The 17,893-nt window shown below is 40.7% G+C and overlaps 1 protein-coding gene across 26 annotated transcripts in view; it reads left to right on the forward strand.

The window, feature by feature from the left end:
- Positions 1-17,893, forward strand: part of nbeaa (neurobeachin a) — a 1,045,297-nt gene that overhangs the window by 982,406 nt on the left and 44,998 nt on the right. For 22 of the 26 annotated variants that reach the window (XM_069891655.1, XM_069891654.1, XM_069891651.1 and 19 more), the window contains 2 exons: positions 4,757-4,949; positions 7,057-7,128. In XM_069891655.1, the coding sequence (XP_069747756.1) occupies positions 4,757-4,949; positions 7,057-7,128 (265 nt within the window). The remainder of the gene's footprint in view (positions 1-4,756; positions 4,950-7,056; positions 7,129-17,893) is intronic. The other 4 variants (XM_069891659.1, XM_069891667.1, XM_069891668.1 and 1 more) reach the window with 1 other exon arrangement.

The following is a 17,893-nucleotide window of genomic DNA, read 5'->3' on the forward strand; positions in this document are numbered from 1 at the left end:
AGTGGGAAGTGGTGCCAAGGAGATTCACCAGGATGTTGCCGGGACTGGGAGCTTGAGTTCTAGGGAGAGGCAGAGTGAGTCATAATGCTTTGCAGCAAATAATCAGTCCCATTGTCAATCATGTCCATGCTAAGTTCTCTACACAAGCTATAATCCCATTTGAAAAATGTGCTTCTCACATCCTTTTTAAAATGTTCCCCTGTCACCTTTATATGCCTTCTAGTTTATAATTCCTTTATCATGCGGGGAAGAAAATCATGCCCCAATGATTTTATCAACATAGAATATAGTAAGTTCTTCCTATGCTCCGGGGAGAAAAGTCCCAGTCTATTCAGTTTTTTTTAGACATACAGCACCACAGCAGGTCATTTCGGCCCACAGAAACATGCTGACCTTTTACACCCAATTAGCCTACAACCCCTGATACATTTTAAATTGTTGAATGAATCCAGACCCCTTAGGGAAAGCACACGCAGACACAGGGAGAACGTACAAACTCCTTACAGACAGCGTGGGATTCGAACTCTGGTCCTGATCACTGGCACTGTAAAGCCATTGCGCCAACTGCTACGTCCACTGTTTCTCTATATAATTCAAGCTTACCAGTCTCAGTAATATTCTTGTGACTCAGTTTACAGTTCAATATTCCTTTAATGTCATATATACAAAATCTGTTTACTTTCATTTGCCCGTAAAGGCACACAAAGACATGGCACTGGTCCGGTGCCCCAACTAAGAAGAGAAGGCAAAGCAAGAGAGAGTCGCTTCAGGGGTATCAAATGTCAGTGGATCCTGTCATCTTCTCCATTGCCACTGCCTCCTGCATTCCCATAACCTTAGTAGCAGCAGAGCCTTCTGTCTGTTCCAGGGATGAGCCTGAGCTCCAGCCATCCAAGTCACCCTGTTTGACCCCTGGTTTCAACCCCCATTACGATTAGAAAGCTGTCAGCACCCAAGGCTCTTCGGAAACCCTGCTTAGCATCGGTACCCTCATGAATCCTGGTCACGATATCCACTTTCCACAAGCCAGTCTCTGCAGGTGACCCATGGCTTGGTGTCAGTCCTTCAGCTATCCAGACTGTGAATGAAAGGATTATATGAGGAATATTTGACAGCTCTTGGCTGTACTCATTAGAATTTATGAGTTGAGGAAGGATCTCATTAAAACATTTCAAATGGTGAATGGGCATGGACAGAGTAGATGTAGAAAGGTGGTTTCCCATAGTGATAAAGGTCACAACTTCAGGATTGAAGGGCATCCCCTTAGAACAGAGATGTGGAGACATTTCTTTAGCCAGAGGGTGATGAATCTGTGGAATTTGTGGCCACAGGTGGCAGACCAGCCATTGGATGTATTTCGGGCAGAGATTGATAGGTTCTTGATTCGCCAGAGCATCAAAGGTTATGGAGAGAAGGCTGGGGAATGGGATTGAATGCCAGGGCAGGCTCAATGGGCTGAGAAGTCTATTTTTGCTCCTATGACTTATTCTCTGATGGTCTTATGGACTCATTCTGGTCCACTGTTGTGGGCACCTACCTATTTCCAGGCTTCTACTTCTCACTGGGGTGATATTCTCCCATTATGGTGCTTCTGCTCCCCAGAAGTCAAAACCATCATGGTTTGGGCTGCTGAGCATGGGTGCTGCCATCTGCAGCACTGACTTGTAAAAAGAAATTTTGCTGCCCCTGTTCTGCAAGCAGTTTAAACCTGCATGGGGGTCCTGGTATAACAACCAAGCAGTAGAACCCTGTGCTGGAAGGCACATCTTTGCTCCCTGCTCCTCCTGGGTCCACACTAATAGCATTACTACCATTACCACAGCTGTAGCAGTACCACCACTTATTGTACCCTTTTCAGCTTAATGATATCTTTCCAAAAGCTGGGTGACCAGAACTGCACACAATGCTCCAAATGTAGTCTCACCCACATCTTGTACATGATATCCTAGTTTCTGTACTTTGTGTCCTGACCTATAAAAACAAGCATGCCAAACACCTTCATCTGTCTACCTGAGTTGGCACTTTCATGGTACTATGTACTTGTCTCCCCAAATGCTCCAGTTCCATGTGCCATTTCTTGATCATTATCCCTTTTGGAAGTATTAAGAAAAAACAAATTCTGCAGATTCTGGGGTCTAGTGCATTACTCATCTTCAGATCTTCTTTACCTTAATTTGGCAAACCCCATCACCTGGTCTCCCTCTTTAACCATCTGTCTCCTTTCCTCCAGCTCCCCACTCCCTTCACATCGTTTTCCTATCATGGAGCTACCCTTCTGAGCTCTCCTTCCTCTCCCCTTATCTCCTCTTCTTTCTCTTCTACCCTCCCACCATATCCATCTATTACTTCTTACCTGTTACCCTGTGATCCTATTCTTTCCTCCCTCCTCTCCTCTCTACCTCCCCCCCCCCCCCCCCCCCACCTTCCTCCAACCTTTTCATTCAGGCATCTACCTGTTTTCCTGCATTCCAGACGAAGGCCTCAGGCTCAAAATGTTAACTGCTTTTACTCCCTTGTGGATGCTGCGTGACCTGCTGAGCCTCTCCAGCATGTTTGTGTATTCCAGTTTCCGACTTGACATAGATCCTGTTGTAATTTTAACCTTAACTGTCTGTTTTGCAACTAAGTTTGGTATCATCCCCAACCTGCTAACCATGCCAACTACATTCTCATCCAAAGTCATTAATGTCGATGCCAGACAATGTCAGTCTTACCAATACAAGTCTTACCAATATAATCCCCAGCTGTTAACACCCACCCACACCCCAACCTCCCAGAATGCCCTGCAGCTGCTCTGAAACATCCTTGACTCTGGCACCCAGGGAAGCAACAGCTATCTACAAAAATATTTATCTGCTTCCCTTACTATTGAATTTCCTTTCATTGTAGCATTCCCATTTTTCCTGATTCAAAGAATTTATTTTATAGTTTATTATGCCATAACACTTTCTGAAAAAATCGTGGTTACTAGGGATTTTATTGTTTCACACATAACCTATAAGCTGAATTACGATGCTACAGATCCACAACAGTGAGCAATGTCGTTAAAAATATGCAAGTAAATAATTTATAAAATGTTGTGCAGTAAAACTACTCCACTATCTAATTGTTTGAACACAAAAGAGCCTGCTCCCTCTTGATTGGAACCCCAATTCACACACTCACTGTAACACACTGAGGTCCTTGTAATCATAGAACATAAAAATGCTGGAGGAACTCAGCAGGTCATGCATTATTGTTTTTTTAATCACAGTAACTACAGATGTTCGTGTGTCAGTCCTTAGTTTTGATGTTCCTTTGATTCTCACCGGGGCCCAATTTTATACTGTCCCTCTATACTAACTGGGTTCATGGGAATTTTGTTTACTACATCTAACATCTTAAAAGAAAGCAAGTTAAAAGTGTGCAACAGTATTGAAATAGCATCCAATAATCCAGGAAATCTGCACTACCAAAGTCTCAGGCATACCAGATGAATGGAGTTTTACTGTATATTAATTGAGTAGATTCCTGAAATGAAGAATTGTCTTTGAATTAATTTTGGTCCTTTTCTCCATACTAAAGAGGACCGAAGTCATGAGTGAACTTGCATTTTTTATATAACATGTGTTGCATGTTATATAAAATAATTAACTAGTCCAGCGCACAATCTGAAACTGCTGGAATTTAAACTTACAAAGTTCCAAATGACCTTTCCAAAATCAAAGGAGAAGAGTAAACCTGATGTACCTGAAAAAAGACAATGGTTTTTCAAGGGCTGGCATTTTATAATACATAATTTGAAGTGTTAATTAACATTAGCATCACAAGTCCCTAAAACTTGAGAGTGTTTCCTGGTCTGTGCATATAAATGTAAATTCGGCCACTGATCTCTTCAAAATTGTTGGGAAGTGCAGACACCTAGGTCTGTCTCCAATGCCTCGCTTATCTTCAACAGAACTTCCACCAGGGAGTTCCAGAATCACCAACTTAGGTCCAGAACCATAAGTGTCCAGGTCTCTGCTTACTCTAGCATGCTTAGAGTATAATTATGTTCAGAGTGCTCTAGAGGGGCAGCAGATATTTTGTTCCATCATGCTTCACTGTTAACAGGCGGCAGCATGTTTTATTCACAGGATTTGAGTTGGTGGTGCTAATTTAATAAAAACACAAATAAGGTTGTATTGTATATCTTTCATACAGCTGTGTATCAAATGATTGAGATCTTCACGGCAGATGATTTACTGAAATAATGTTCATTTAACTATGCATAAAAATAGAAAATTCTGGAAACACGTAAACAGCTCTGGCAGCATTTGTGAAAAGAGAAAGATGAAGTGTCTTCCTCCTGAAATATTAATGCTTTTCACAGATTTACCTTGACCTGCTGAATATTTCCAGTATTTTCCCTTTTAATTTTGAGTTTCCAGCATCTTCATTTTACTTGTTTGCTTAACTGTGTAAGCAAAATGTAAAATATACTTTTCAATATATTTTTATTTTGTCATTCATTAAAAGAATTAACAAAAGTTTGGACTGAATGTTGTTTTTACTTGAAACTTCTGCACCACCTCATGATACCATTCCCAACATGGATCCCTTAATACCAATCCTATTGTTCTAGACCACTTAGATGTAGATGCTGTTTGTTTATTGATTATCCTGATGCATGTAAATACTTTACCTACTGTTTTTTCCCTGTTTTGCCAGACCTCCACATTAATTGTGTTTTCCCTTTTGCCTCTTCTGTTTTCTCCTCTTTGTTTCTATTCAACAGTGTTTCCTTCCACAGAGCCCACTCATGTTTAAGGATCAGATGCAGCAAGATGTTATAATGGTGCTAAAATTTCCGTCCAACTCCCCTGTTACCCATGTGGCAGCCAACACGCTGCCTCACCTAAGCACCCCTGCTGTGGTCACTGTGACCTGCAGCAGGCTGTTTGCAGTGAATAGGTGGCATAATACTGTAGGTAAGTGAACATGTTATCTTTAAGAATATTTTTAATATTCATCAAATGAAATTTTGTTTTGTTTGTCACTGGCATTTCCAGTATTCTTGACATTCAGTGCAAATAGCAAAATAATGATAATGGGTTTTTTTTTGTTGTTGTCCACATCATGTCCCCTGAGCGGCTCCAAATTCAGATATTTCCAAATTACAATTTTCATGTGCATTTAACGTGAAACAATCTTATTTAAGAAAAGTATATTACTGTGAAAATTATATTTTTCTTGAGTTTGTACTCATTGAGTACAACTTCCTCAACTGTATTTCCCAATTAATTTCTATTTTTACAGGCTAGCACAAATAATTGAATGAGCAGCAAAACTGATGCACAATGAAATAGTAAAGATTTACTCCAGTTGGATGAGTTCACATGGACTGAAAGTCACTGATCCAATATCATAGATTTATGATTTTGGATTGACAGTTATAAAATATATACTATTACAGTAGGCTTGCTGTTATATTTAAACTGTTACAAATTTATTTGATAATCCGTGATATACCCTCTTTAATGTTCAAGATGAAACTGCTTTAAAAGTAGCAACAATGTCCCACCCAGCCTTCCCTACATTTTTTCAGTTATAACCATAGACAGAAAAGTTTTCTTCTTTTTAATAGCTACTGCAAATAATAATTTTCACTGTTTAAACATTGGAACTAGAAACTCTGTGCATTCCAGAACATATTTTTCATCTTAGCTGGATATTGATCCTTATACAGTCTATTCAGGTAGTAACATGTAGAATCATTCTAAATGACAGCTGGTATGCAACTTCATTAATGTAAGATATTCTCTCCTATTAAGAAAGTTGCCTGTGGTGCTGCAGTTTTTTTTTAATATTTGACCTTTTTTAAGGCTAAATTTCAGACATTTGGAATATTTAATAAGGATTCTATTAATAACAGTACAAGCAAAACATACTGTATATTATCAAAGTTCCAAAAACATCACATTTATATTCATATTTGAAACCCATTCGTATTTCAGACGTACTTTAAGTAATATGTTGGCTTTAAATATAAAGTTTCAACTAGTTTGTATGATGTACTTATTAGCCAATCTTTCTGTTTTCATCAATAGGATAGAAAGTTGAGCATATTTGATGATTGGTCAATTTCTGTGCTTTTTTTTCTACTCGATTTCCCTTTTATGCTGTTATCCTAGAGGTTCTACAGATATTCTCTGTAATCTTCCCCAGATTGTTAAATTTCTCTTTTAAAATTATACAATATTGTGTAATAGGACCAAAATTAATCCAATCTTCATTGAATGCCCTTAATTGGAGGTTGATTAAAAACAGTGTTCTATCTTAATCTTCTGATAACTGATTGAGGAAAATATGAGTCAAATTTCTGTGCCACAATTAATCCAGTGTCCCAATAATAAATAAGGGAGAGGATCTAAGATAAATTTGGTCTTCACTGCCTGGAAGGCATCTTAAAAATCAGATTGTAATTTCTATTGATTCCAGTAAATGAAAATGCAAAAAATATTTGATATGACTGTCAGATTACCATCAGGTGAGGCAGATACTATCTATTTTTTTTTCTGAGAAATTCTGAATTAGTGTCTTGCTGCATTAAAAAAAATGTTTCATCTGTATAAAATAGCTTCCAGGTTTTTGGGCTATGAGAAGTCCTTTTTTTTTAACCAAAATGAAGCAAATGAAATGTCATCACATTCATGGTTGCAAATGATTTTAATCAGAGAGTTTCATCCCATTGAAATACAATTTGCATTGTTCATTTCAGTAAGCACTCAAATACAATGAACACTTCATTAGTAATATGGAAAAATACCCAAAATTTTGAAGAATATTTCAAAGAAAATACTGCTATTTTAAATAAAATAAGTGCAGGTAGCCAAGAATTAGATATTAGGTGATGTAACTGAAAGTTTGAGCAAAAAGGCAATTCAAGAATGCTTTGGAAATGCAAGATGAAGTTGTTCAGAAAGGGAATTCTAAAATATGTGACCAGATATAATTCTACCAATCATCTACCTTTTAATAATATTACTTTAAATTACTTCAGTCATTTATAAAACACCTTTTATGATTTTTCTGCAGGTCTCAGAGGAGCTCCAGGATACTCTCTTGAACAGGCCCATCATTTGCCAATTGAAATGGATCCATTAATTGGTAAACCGATTGTAGCTCATAGAGGTCTTCCAATCTAAGATTGAGATTTTTCAACCTTTCCCTATAACTCAGCTGCTCAAGTCCCAGCACCATGTTTACAAATTTTCTTTGCACTCTTTCAATCTTATTGATCTTTCCTGTAGGTAGGTGACCACAACTGCACTCAAATCTACAAATTTGACCTCACCAATATTACCAATTTCTACATAACATCCTAATTCCTGTACTCATTATTTTGATTGAAGATCAATATGCCAAAACTCTCTTCACAACCCTATCTACCAATGACGCCCCTTTCAGTAAACTTTCAGCCACTTTCATAAGGTAGACACCAAATGTGAGATGCACAATGGTACATTGCCATCAAAAATATCTGGACAAATTTCTGAAGTTTTTCATCGAAATGATGAATCACTAACATGAACTAATGTATACAAAATAACTTCATGCACAAATCTTGCATGAAAAACATGCTCAAATGGTTGGAATTGCTCAGCAGTTAAGTCCAGTGTTCTAAAAATATCTTCTCGAGGAATGATACTGTAGGTTGAGCTGCATCAGTGAGGTTAAGTGGGTGGAAAGAATTGTTGGACATTTCAGGTTGAGAAACTGCAAAAGAATTGTTGATATTTGATGTCGAGTTTCAGTTATGATATATCTCTTTTGGTTCCTTAATAGAGCTAAAAGCAAACTTCTGGAGAAACATTTAAGTATGGTAAACTCAGAGAGTAAAGGTAAACTCTATGGAGGCAGATGGATGATTGGGTCTCCCACTGGTTCCACAGATGCTGCCTAATCCATAGAACCATGCAACACAACAGCACAGACACAGGCTTTTTGGCCCATCAGTCTGTGCCAAGCTATCTGCTGAGTTCCTCGAGCAGTTTGTTTATTGCTCCAGATTATAGCATTTGCAGACTCTCCTGTCCTATTAACAGGGCTGATTTTAAACAAGAATAGACTTGCTTCTTTGGGAAGGGCTGCTGTAGCATAGCATTAGGAGGTTACATAACAGCAGAATCTCAGATTTATTTTTATTAGGACAGGTTAAAAACATTAGATGTTTAATGTGTGCATTTAAGGACAACATATAACATCTTGTAAAAATGATTGTGTGAATCATTCGCATAAAAGGCAGCCTTAGTTTAAAGGATTGATTGTTCAAGTTGTGGAGGATAGGGACCCAGGTGTGAGTTCTGGTGCAGTCAGGGCTCATTGTACATGGTTGCTTCATGTTCCAGGATAAACAGCACAGAAACAGTCCATGTGGCCCAATCAATTCACGCTGCATCACTATGTCGCCAGTTATATTTGATGTCGCAGAAATTGAACAAAGCTAAGCCAGAAATTTCAGATCAATGCTTTCGGTGCGACATAACAACAGGAACCTTTGTGCATGCAATCTGAACGTGTACCAAGGTGAGGCCCTTTTGGGTAGATCTAGGCTAAGTCCTGGAAAGAATTATAGGTAAAGACTTCCCACAGGATCCAGTGTTGTTCTTGCTGGGGAACATGCTGGACGTAAGACTTACAATGAAGCTGTCCCAATTTCAAATACAATTCATAATGATTGCATTGGCAGTGGCCAGGAAGTGCATCGAGGTTACCTGGAAATCCGACTCCCATCTCGATGTTGTGCGTTGGAACTCGGATATTCAGGGCTGTGTTCCCCTGGAGGAAATTACCTATAATCAGAAAAAAATATAGTACTGTAGCAGGGTTGCTACAGTTATAGCTCGAGGTAGAAAAAAGACTCGCACACCAAGGGAGTGTAACCAACACTGATTTAATTGGGCTGCAGCTCTGCCTTTTATAAGCAGCCGGCGATGTCACCACCAGGTCGTGACTTGAGCAAGGCCGGCTGCTGAATGGTTGTCCCGGATGCGCAGGCCCAGATTGGACCCCCTGCGATCCACTGGCTGAAATTGGCCAATTTGACCGCTATTCCTGCGGCCTATGGGAGCAGGCATCTCCTCCCGTGTGCCGTCTGCCTGATCATCGTGTTTGATGATTGTTTGGTGTGTTTTCCCATGGGCCGCTACATGACCTCCCCCCAGAAATGGTGATCAGGTCACTGTCTTTTGGCGGCTGACCCCTGTGCCGTGCGGTCGGGTGAGTAACATCCAAGTGGGCTGGTTTCAGCCAGTTGAGTGTGAAGGTCTCCTCCCTGCCACCAATGTCCAACACGCAAGTGAGCCATTGTGACTGATGACGCAGTATGGCCCTTCATAAGGCCATTGAAGGAGTGGCTGGTGGGCCCTGTTTCAGATGAAAACATAGTGACAGTCTGCAAAGATTTTTGGCTCAAAGGTGCTGACTTGCCCATGAGCCGATAAGTGGTATGTCAGGATCTGTCTGCCAGGGCCGCATAGTCAATACCCAGGGCAGGGTTGTACATTGCCGGACGGGATAGGGCATCGGCTACCACATTGGACTTACCAGCGATACGTTCAATGTCCATTGAAAATTCAGATATAAAGGAATGTGCCGCTGTTGCCTGGCTGACCACAGGTCTGATACCTTGCTGGAAGCAAAGGTAAGTGGTTTGTGGACTGTGTAAATTTTGAACTTCCTGCCCTCAAGGTAATAACAGAAATGTTAAAATGCCAGGTATAATGCTATCAGCTCCCTTTCAAAGGCCCTATACTTGAGCTCTGGTGGCCTGAATATTTACTGAAAAAGACCAGCATTTGCCACTGTCTGTTAACCAGTTGCTCAAGTACACCTCCGACCGCTATGTTGGAGGCAACTACCATGATGACGGTCGGGGCGTCTGTCCTGGGTTGCACAAGAGAGTGGCTTTGGCTAGGTCTTCTTTGGTTGCTTGGAAAGCCTTGGTCACCTTGTCTATTGAATGTCTTTACTGCCGCGTAGGGAAATAGCGAACTCATGATGAGGGCTGCTGCAGGTATGAAGCGATTGACCATATCTGCAAACTTTTGCAGTTCCTTCAAGGCCATTGGTCTGGGGAAGGAATGAATACCATCCACTTTAATGGGTAACGGCTTGGCCTCATGTTGGTCAATGCAATGGCCCAGGAAATCAATTGTCTCTTGGCCAGACTGGCACTTGGCTAGATTGATGGTTAAACCGAACTCACTTAGCCTGGAGAACAATAGCCTTAAGTGAGTGGTGTGCTTGGTATGGGTGCGGCTGGCTATTAAAATGTCATCGAGGTAGATGAAGACGAAGTGCAGATCGCAGCCCACTATGTCCATCAATCTTTGGAAAGGATGAACCACATATTTCAGCCCGAATGGCATGCGGAGGAATTCGAACAATCCAAAGGGCGTAATGATAGCAGTTTTGGGAATGTCATCGGGGTGAACTGGGATCTGATGATAATTCTTGATGAGGTCCACCTTAGAAAATATCCGTGCCCCTTGCAGATTAGCAGTGAAGTCCTGGATATGGGGCACGTGATACCTGTCAGGCATGATGGCCTCGTTAAGGCAGTGGTAGTAAGATGCCTTAGGTACCATATGGAGGAGGTAGCCCATGAGATATTGGAGTGGCATATGATACCGAGTTCCTCCATCTTTCAAAACTCTTCTCTAACAAGTTGAGTTTATTAGCGGGAGATGCTGCTCCAGGCATGGAGGGATGGGCCCTCTGTAATATTTTGTTCTCTCACCCCGTGTTTGGGTTCCACTGAGTTGAAATTGGGCATAATGATGGAGGGGAATACTACTAAGACTTGAGCAGTACTCAACTGAGTGCAGATGGGTGTTAGTAAATTTGGTGCCCTTGAGCGAGAGTATTTGAAATGTTCCAGTGTCCACCAAGGAATGTCAGCCCGACAGGGAGTCTTGCATGTGGAAGAGGCTCTGCAGTTGGCCAGTTGTCGCAGCCATCAACAATAGCCGGCCTTGGCTTTTCCCTAGAACGTGCAAGGGGAGCAGCATCGATGGGCCTCAGTACCCCACCGTTGATGATAGAAACAGTACTTCTCACCGGTAGGGTGCATCAATCGGCTGGTCAGACAGTCGGTGGACGGGCTTCCTGGCTGGACGTTGCTGATGAGGTGCCATCCCTTATTCTTCGCTGCCCATACCATGTCTACTCAGGCAGCCACCCTCCTGGGGGTCATCAAAGTCTTCCTCTGCGATGAGCAGCTGGATGTCCTCAGGCAGCCACTCCAGAAAGATCTGCTGGAACAGCGGGCAAGATGTGTGGCCATCACTGAGAGCGAGCATATCGTTCATGAGAGCAGAGGGGCCCTGTCGCCCAAACCATTGAAGTGCAGCAGTCGGGCCATGCACTCACGCTTTGAGAGCTTGAAAGTGCAAGTTAATTACTGCTTGATGTCCACATACTTCCCTTGCTCCAGGGGCCGTTGGAAGAAGTTGATGATGCAGGCTGCGGTGTCTTGATCGAGAGCACTGACCATATGGTAGTAGCGCTTATCGTCTGCAGATATCCGGAAAAATGGCAAACTGCACCTCGGCCTGCTAGAACCACACCCGTGGTTGTGATGTCCAGAAGCTCAGCAGCTTCAATACCATGGCATTGAATGTAGTCTGTTCCTCCATCGTTGGGTCCAAAATGCTGTTTGGACAATTCGAGGTCACCATTGTAGCTCGAGGTAGAAAGAAGACTCACACACCAAGGGATTGTAATCGACACTGACTTTATTGGACTGCAGTTCTGCCTTTTGTAGGCTGCCGGCCGTGTCACCTCCAGGGCTTGAGCAAGGCCGGCTGCTGATTGGTTGTCCCGGATGCGCAGGCCCAGATTGGACCCCCTGTGATCTGCTGGTTATGATCAGCTGATCGACCGCTATCATCATGATCGATGCTGTGTTGGGTCCTGGAGTGGGCCCCGGGCCACTACAGTACATTCCTTAAAATTTGGCGACTATATTTAAATTACATTGGAGCACAGGTATAGTGTGGGCCTACGTGCCTCCACCTCCTACTCCACCTATCTACTCTTCTATTGGGGGGGACTAAAGAGGTTATTTCATCATACCACAATCGACAGCCCGGGTGCCAGCAGCTGAGATGTGGTGAAACCTAGATCTTTAATTTCTTTAACATTTTCTCGTTTGTCCCTGTCAGTCTGGGTGTGGTGTGTGAATGTGGATGTCCAATAGTGTCTTGATGTGTGTTTGCCCCTAAACAGATTAGTATGTATTGAAAGAGGCCCGGAGCTAAGAAGCTACTTCAAAAGATTAAGGGGCAGGGATGATTCCAGTGCTGATTCCTTTACCTATTTGTAGATGTCCTGTATACAAGGTATGAGTGTGAGTGTGAGATGTGGAGGGGCGGGGAATGACTTGAACTCAGCAGTTGATCTTTTTCCACGTGTCACTTTTTTGTGACCAAGCCATCAAAAAAAGCATCCGTATATTTTTAACTTTGGATTACAGAATTTATCATCCTTTGGAACATCGCAGTAGCATTTTTCATGCCAAAAGCTAACACATTATATTCGTACAAGCCTAATGGTGTCACAAATGCGGAAATGTCCCTTCCTCTTTCTGTTGGTGGAACGCACTTGTAAACCTTCAACAGATCTACCTTAGTAAGAAATTTAGCTTTCCCAATTTTATCAATACTATCATCAATTCTAGGAATAGGATAAGCATCTGTTTTGGTTACTGCATTAACCTTCCTGTAATCTGTACAGAATCTAACAGTTCCATCTGTTTTAAGTGCCAGAACACAAGGAGAACTCCAATTTGAGTTTGAAGGTCTAATAATATCATTTTCCAACATATATTCCACCTCCTGTTCCATTATTTTACTCTTTTCAATGTTTATTCGATAGGAGTGTTGCTTTATGGGACTCGCTTCTACATCCATATCATGACACATCACTGGCATTCTTTTTGGCACATCAGGAAACAAATTTGCATATTTCAAAAGCAACTGTTTTAATTTGTGTGGTTTAAGATGGGTTAACTTTTCCTCCAGATTTTTCAAAATTGCTAAGTTAGACAGGCGCACAGGAACCATGATTTCTTTAAGGTTACCCTCTCAAGATTCTATTTCCATGATCTTATGATCCATAACTTCTTCAACCCTGTCAACAACTAACACCTCTGATACAGACTGTTCTCCACTACCATTTTTTTTTCAAAGTATGGTTTCAACATGTTGATATGACAAACCTGGGTTTTATTTGTACAATCTGGAGTATTTATCACATAGTTAACATCATTCAGTTTTAATTTTTTTTGGTATGGTCCAGAAAATTTGCTCTAAGAAGATTGTCATGTGTTGGGAACAAAATTAACACTTTATTTCCTGGCTTAAAATTCCTCACTGAGTTTTCCTGTCAAATAATTGCTTCATTTTACCCTGAATCATTTCTAAATTCTCTTGAGCCAAAGTCCACACTTTTTGTAACTGATCTTTAAATTTAGAAACATAATCCAGCAAATCCAAATGTGCATCCTCATTAATCCACTGCTATTTTAACATCATTAACAAGATGTCCAACACACAATTTCAAAAGGGCTGAAACCTAATGAATCCTGCACAGACTCTCTTACTGCAAATAACAGTAAATTAATACCTTCATCCCAATCCTTTCCATTCTCCAGCCAATAAATCCTGATTATATTTTTAAGAATAGAATGAAATCATTCCAAAGCTCCCTGAATTTCAGGGTGGTATGCAGATGAAGTGATCTGATTAATTCCCAGCTCATAAATCAACGGCTAGAACAGTCCTGACATGAAATTACTTCCTTTATCAGTCTGGATATCTTTAGGTTACCCAAAAACTGTAAAACAACTTTTTTGCAAAGCCTTTATCATGGTTATTCCTCAATGGTATAGCTTCTGTAAATCTGGAAGTCGTACACATAATTGTTAATAAGGACTGATTTCCAGCTTTTGTTTTAGGGAGGGGACCTACACAATCCACAATAACCCAAGTGTAAGGCTTCACAACAGGAATAGGTTGCGAGGGAGCTACTGGAGGACCCTGGTTAGGTTTCCCTACGACATGACAAAGGTGACATGTCCGACAACAATTTACAACATCGTTCCTCAGACCAGACCATAAAAATAGTTTCAAAATTATATTCATGGTCTTCTTTACACCTAGATAACCTCCAAAGGTGTACTTTGGGCTAAATTTAAAATTTAATTCTGTTAGGCTTTAGGAATGACCACCTAATGAATCACTCCCCATTCTTCATTTGCAGGGACATCACAAGGTCTCTATTTTCACATTAACAATTCACCCTTCCAGTAATATCCATAGGGATATCTCCTCCTCATCCACAGCCTTCTCCCTCAAGTCAGTAAAATCAGAATCTGTCTTTTGCTGCTCAATTAACTCTCTCCTTGACAAAGACAAATCCTGACTCTCAATTTTAACCTGCTCTTTCTGGACTATTTTAGAAGTACTGAGAAAGTCTCTGTCAACTGGATTTTCCTCTGATCTCATCATTTTCTTAGACAAACACCTTGTCACAACACATACACAATCTTCATCAACCTCATCCTTACTTGGCTTATTTGTTAATCTCAACACTGACCCAAATTTATCTTCTGCCAAATCATTCCCTATTAAGATTGAGACTCCTTGCATGGGCAACTTTGAAATAACTCCTACTACATCAGGTCCTTCAACTAATTCTGAATTCAGTGCTATTTTGTGCAGAGCTATTGATTCAACATCTACTCCAACACCTCTAATCAAAGTCGTCTCTCCTGTGTCCACCTTTTGATCAAGGGTTAAAACATTCTCCAATAACAATGACTGGGCTGCCCCAGTATCTCTGAGAAGTTTAAATGCCACGTGGGAATTCCTTCCTTTCCTGAAATCAAGTCCTCTGACATAAAAGGTTTCAATACATTCATAACATCTTTACCAAGTTACCAAATATGAAACCTCTGTTCCCATTCAATTCAACTGTCTGAATACAAGCCTCTGGTAATATCTCATTTCCTCTCTTCTTTTTCAGCACTAAACAATTTGCAAGAACAGGACCAGATTTCTTACAATAATGACAGACAAAGCCTGAAATTCTGTCCTTTTCTCTTAATATTCTCCCCAGACTTAATTTCAAGTTTACTGGTCTGTTCCGCATTAACTTTCTGAAAAGGTTAACTATTCTGAAATTTGCTCTTGTGAGTTAAAGAATATTCATCCACTAATCTAGTCTATTTTTGCAATGTCCCGATATCTTTCTCATCCAGGTATAATTTGATCTCATTGTGAACACACCTTTCAATTTCCTCAATTAATATCAATTTTCTTACTCTGGTGAAATCATTATTTATTCTTTTTGAGGAACACCATCGGTCAAAACATACAGATTTTTCAAGTGCAAAATCCATATAAGATTGGTTCCCTCCGTTCCTCAAAATTCCTAATTTTTTGTCTATATGCTTCTGCAAGCAACTCATAAGCTTTTAACAGTCTCATAATTTGTAACTTGCTCTGCATTCAAACTAGATTTTGCCTGTTGTGCTTTCCCCTTTATTACACTTTGGAGCATAAGAGGCCACTTTCCTTTCGGCCAGCTTGAGCTCTAAGCAGCCTTTTCAAAAAGCTGAAAATATTTATCAATATCACTCTCATCAAAAGGAGGAACCAGATTAACCTCTCTACTAGCCATAAAATTCTCTCCAGGAGTTACCTCCCTCCATCTCAAGTCCTACCTTGCCTAATTCAAACTGCCTTAAATTCTCCAAGCTTTAATTCTCTAGCAATGTCCATCAGTTCCTGTTTTTTGCTCTCTGCAGCTCTGCAAGTGATGGTCATTCCAAAAATTCTTCGATATCCATTGCTGTTGTTTTTCCACACACACAAGCTTCAAATTAGCTTGGAAAAACAATTTACTAATAAATCACAAAAACTCCAAAGGTTTAAGATCCCAAACCTCCAAATATTTCAAATCGCGGATGAGCTCCCACTTGTTACAAGCCCAAAAGACTCAAAAGACAGCAGCACAGAAATTCCCCAAGACAATGGGTATTTAAACAAAACTGTTTTTATTTTCTTAATACATAATAATAAGATCAGTACTTAATTTATTACTATTAACAATGTAACCTAACTTAACCCCCCTTCTAATTCTGTGCACGTGTGTGTAATGTTTATGTGTTCAGGAAAGTTATTTTTCACTGTCAATCATTCACTTTTCACTTCTCCAAGTTCACTGGTATCAGACAATCTTCCATACTGTGCACAGAATGAAACATATTTTATTTACCAGGCTCTGGTGTTTTACTTAAGTTGTTACTGCTCAGGAAGGTCTTTGTTGATTTCAGAGAGATATTCGTTGTTCATTGGGCACACGAATTGATCTCCTTCAATCAGCAACTGAAGTGTCTTACTGAATAAACTTCCCCACTGTTGGATCTTTCTGAAAGATAACCTCTTCTTCCAGGTTACCACAAAGAATTCTTCTTTTTCCCCTATTTCAGGAGAAACACAATAACCAGCCACAACCTCTGAAACTGACTACAGAGATTTAGAATAGGCTGAACTCAGAACTCAAAACCTGTCTTGAAATGTGGTCTTGCAGCAGGTCTGCCAATTTTCAACCTTTGCCACAAACTGCTGCAGAGTACTCTCTCTCTCTCTCTTTTTCTCTCTCCCTCCCTCCCTCCCATACAATGGATGTTTTATTTCTGTTTGCAAAATCACGTGGCCCCTCTTAGGACAACAAACTTCAACCAGAAATTTAAAATTCTGTCACCAGTCTAGCAGCCAAAAGGTTTCTCAGTTCTTGAGCCTGGACACTGTTAGGAACATAGGAACATAGGAAGTAGGAACAGGAGTAGGCCAAAAATGGCCCATCGAGCCTGCTCTGTCATTCATTTAAGATTATGGCTGATCTAATTTATGACCTAATTCTTGTTCAAACGTGCTGGTCCATTAACACCTACTTGTGAAACTCTCACAAGCACTCTCCATTGTTTCTGCTAAGGCAAGTGTAGACATGAAGTCTACTCTTGCATAGCTCTTGCATGGCAAATGTGAAGTTTGTTTGTGAAATGTGACCTATTAGCTAAACCTCTCAATCTTACTCTTTTAAGATATATTTTATTAACTTATTCCATAACAATGGCCTTTGAATTATGCCTAGCCACACAGTCAAGGGTGTAGAGAGAGCAGAGGTGCACCTGTGTTGATTGTCAGTGAGGAGGTGATGTTGTTACTGGTCTGCACTGACTGTGGCCTTCCAATGAAGTGAAGGAGCCAGTTGCAGGCTGTGTAGCTTGCTAACATGATGGTGTTGAAAGCTGAGCTGTAATCGATGAAAAACAGCCTGATGTAGGATTTGCTGTTGTCCAAATGATTCAGGACTGAGTGGAGAGTCAGTGAGATTGTGGCTGGCAGTAAGCAAGTTGTAGTGGGTCCAGGTCTTTGATTAGGTACGAGTTAATTCTGGCCATGACCTCTCAAACCATTTCATCACAGTAGATGTGAGTGAGTGCTACTGGGCAAGAGTGGGCCCTTTTGAAGTAGGTAGGAACCTCTGACTGCAGCAGTGAGAAATTGAAAAGAGGAAGATGTGGCTGGTAGTGAGATAGTGGTGAAGTTGACCTTTGTCTCAGATAATAGCAGGTGGGGTGGAAAGTGAGGATTAGAGAGATCCATTCTTGTTCTGCCTTGGGTGGGGGAGGGGAGTGGTGAATGGATTAAGGGAGAAGTGATAAAAGTAGAGGAGATACAGGTATGGGCTCCATCAATGGCAATAAGGAGGAATCCATGATTATTAAGGAAAGAGTAAAAAGGAGGATGTTTGCTCCATTGCATATCCTCCCTTGCAGCTAGAATTAGTCAGCTGTAAC

Source organism: Narcine bancroftii, chromosome 7 (assembly GCF_036971445.1).
Source record: "Narcine bancroftii isolate sNarBan1 chromosome 7, sNarBan1.hap1, whole genome shotgun sequence".
Lineage (NCBI taxonomy): Eukaryota > Metazoa > Chordata > Chondrichthyes > Torpediniformes > Narcinidae > Narcine > Narcine bancroftii.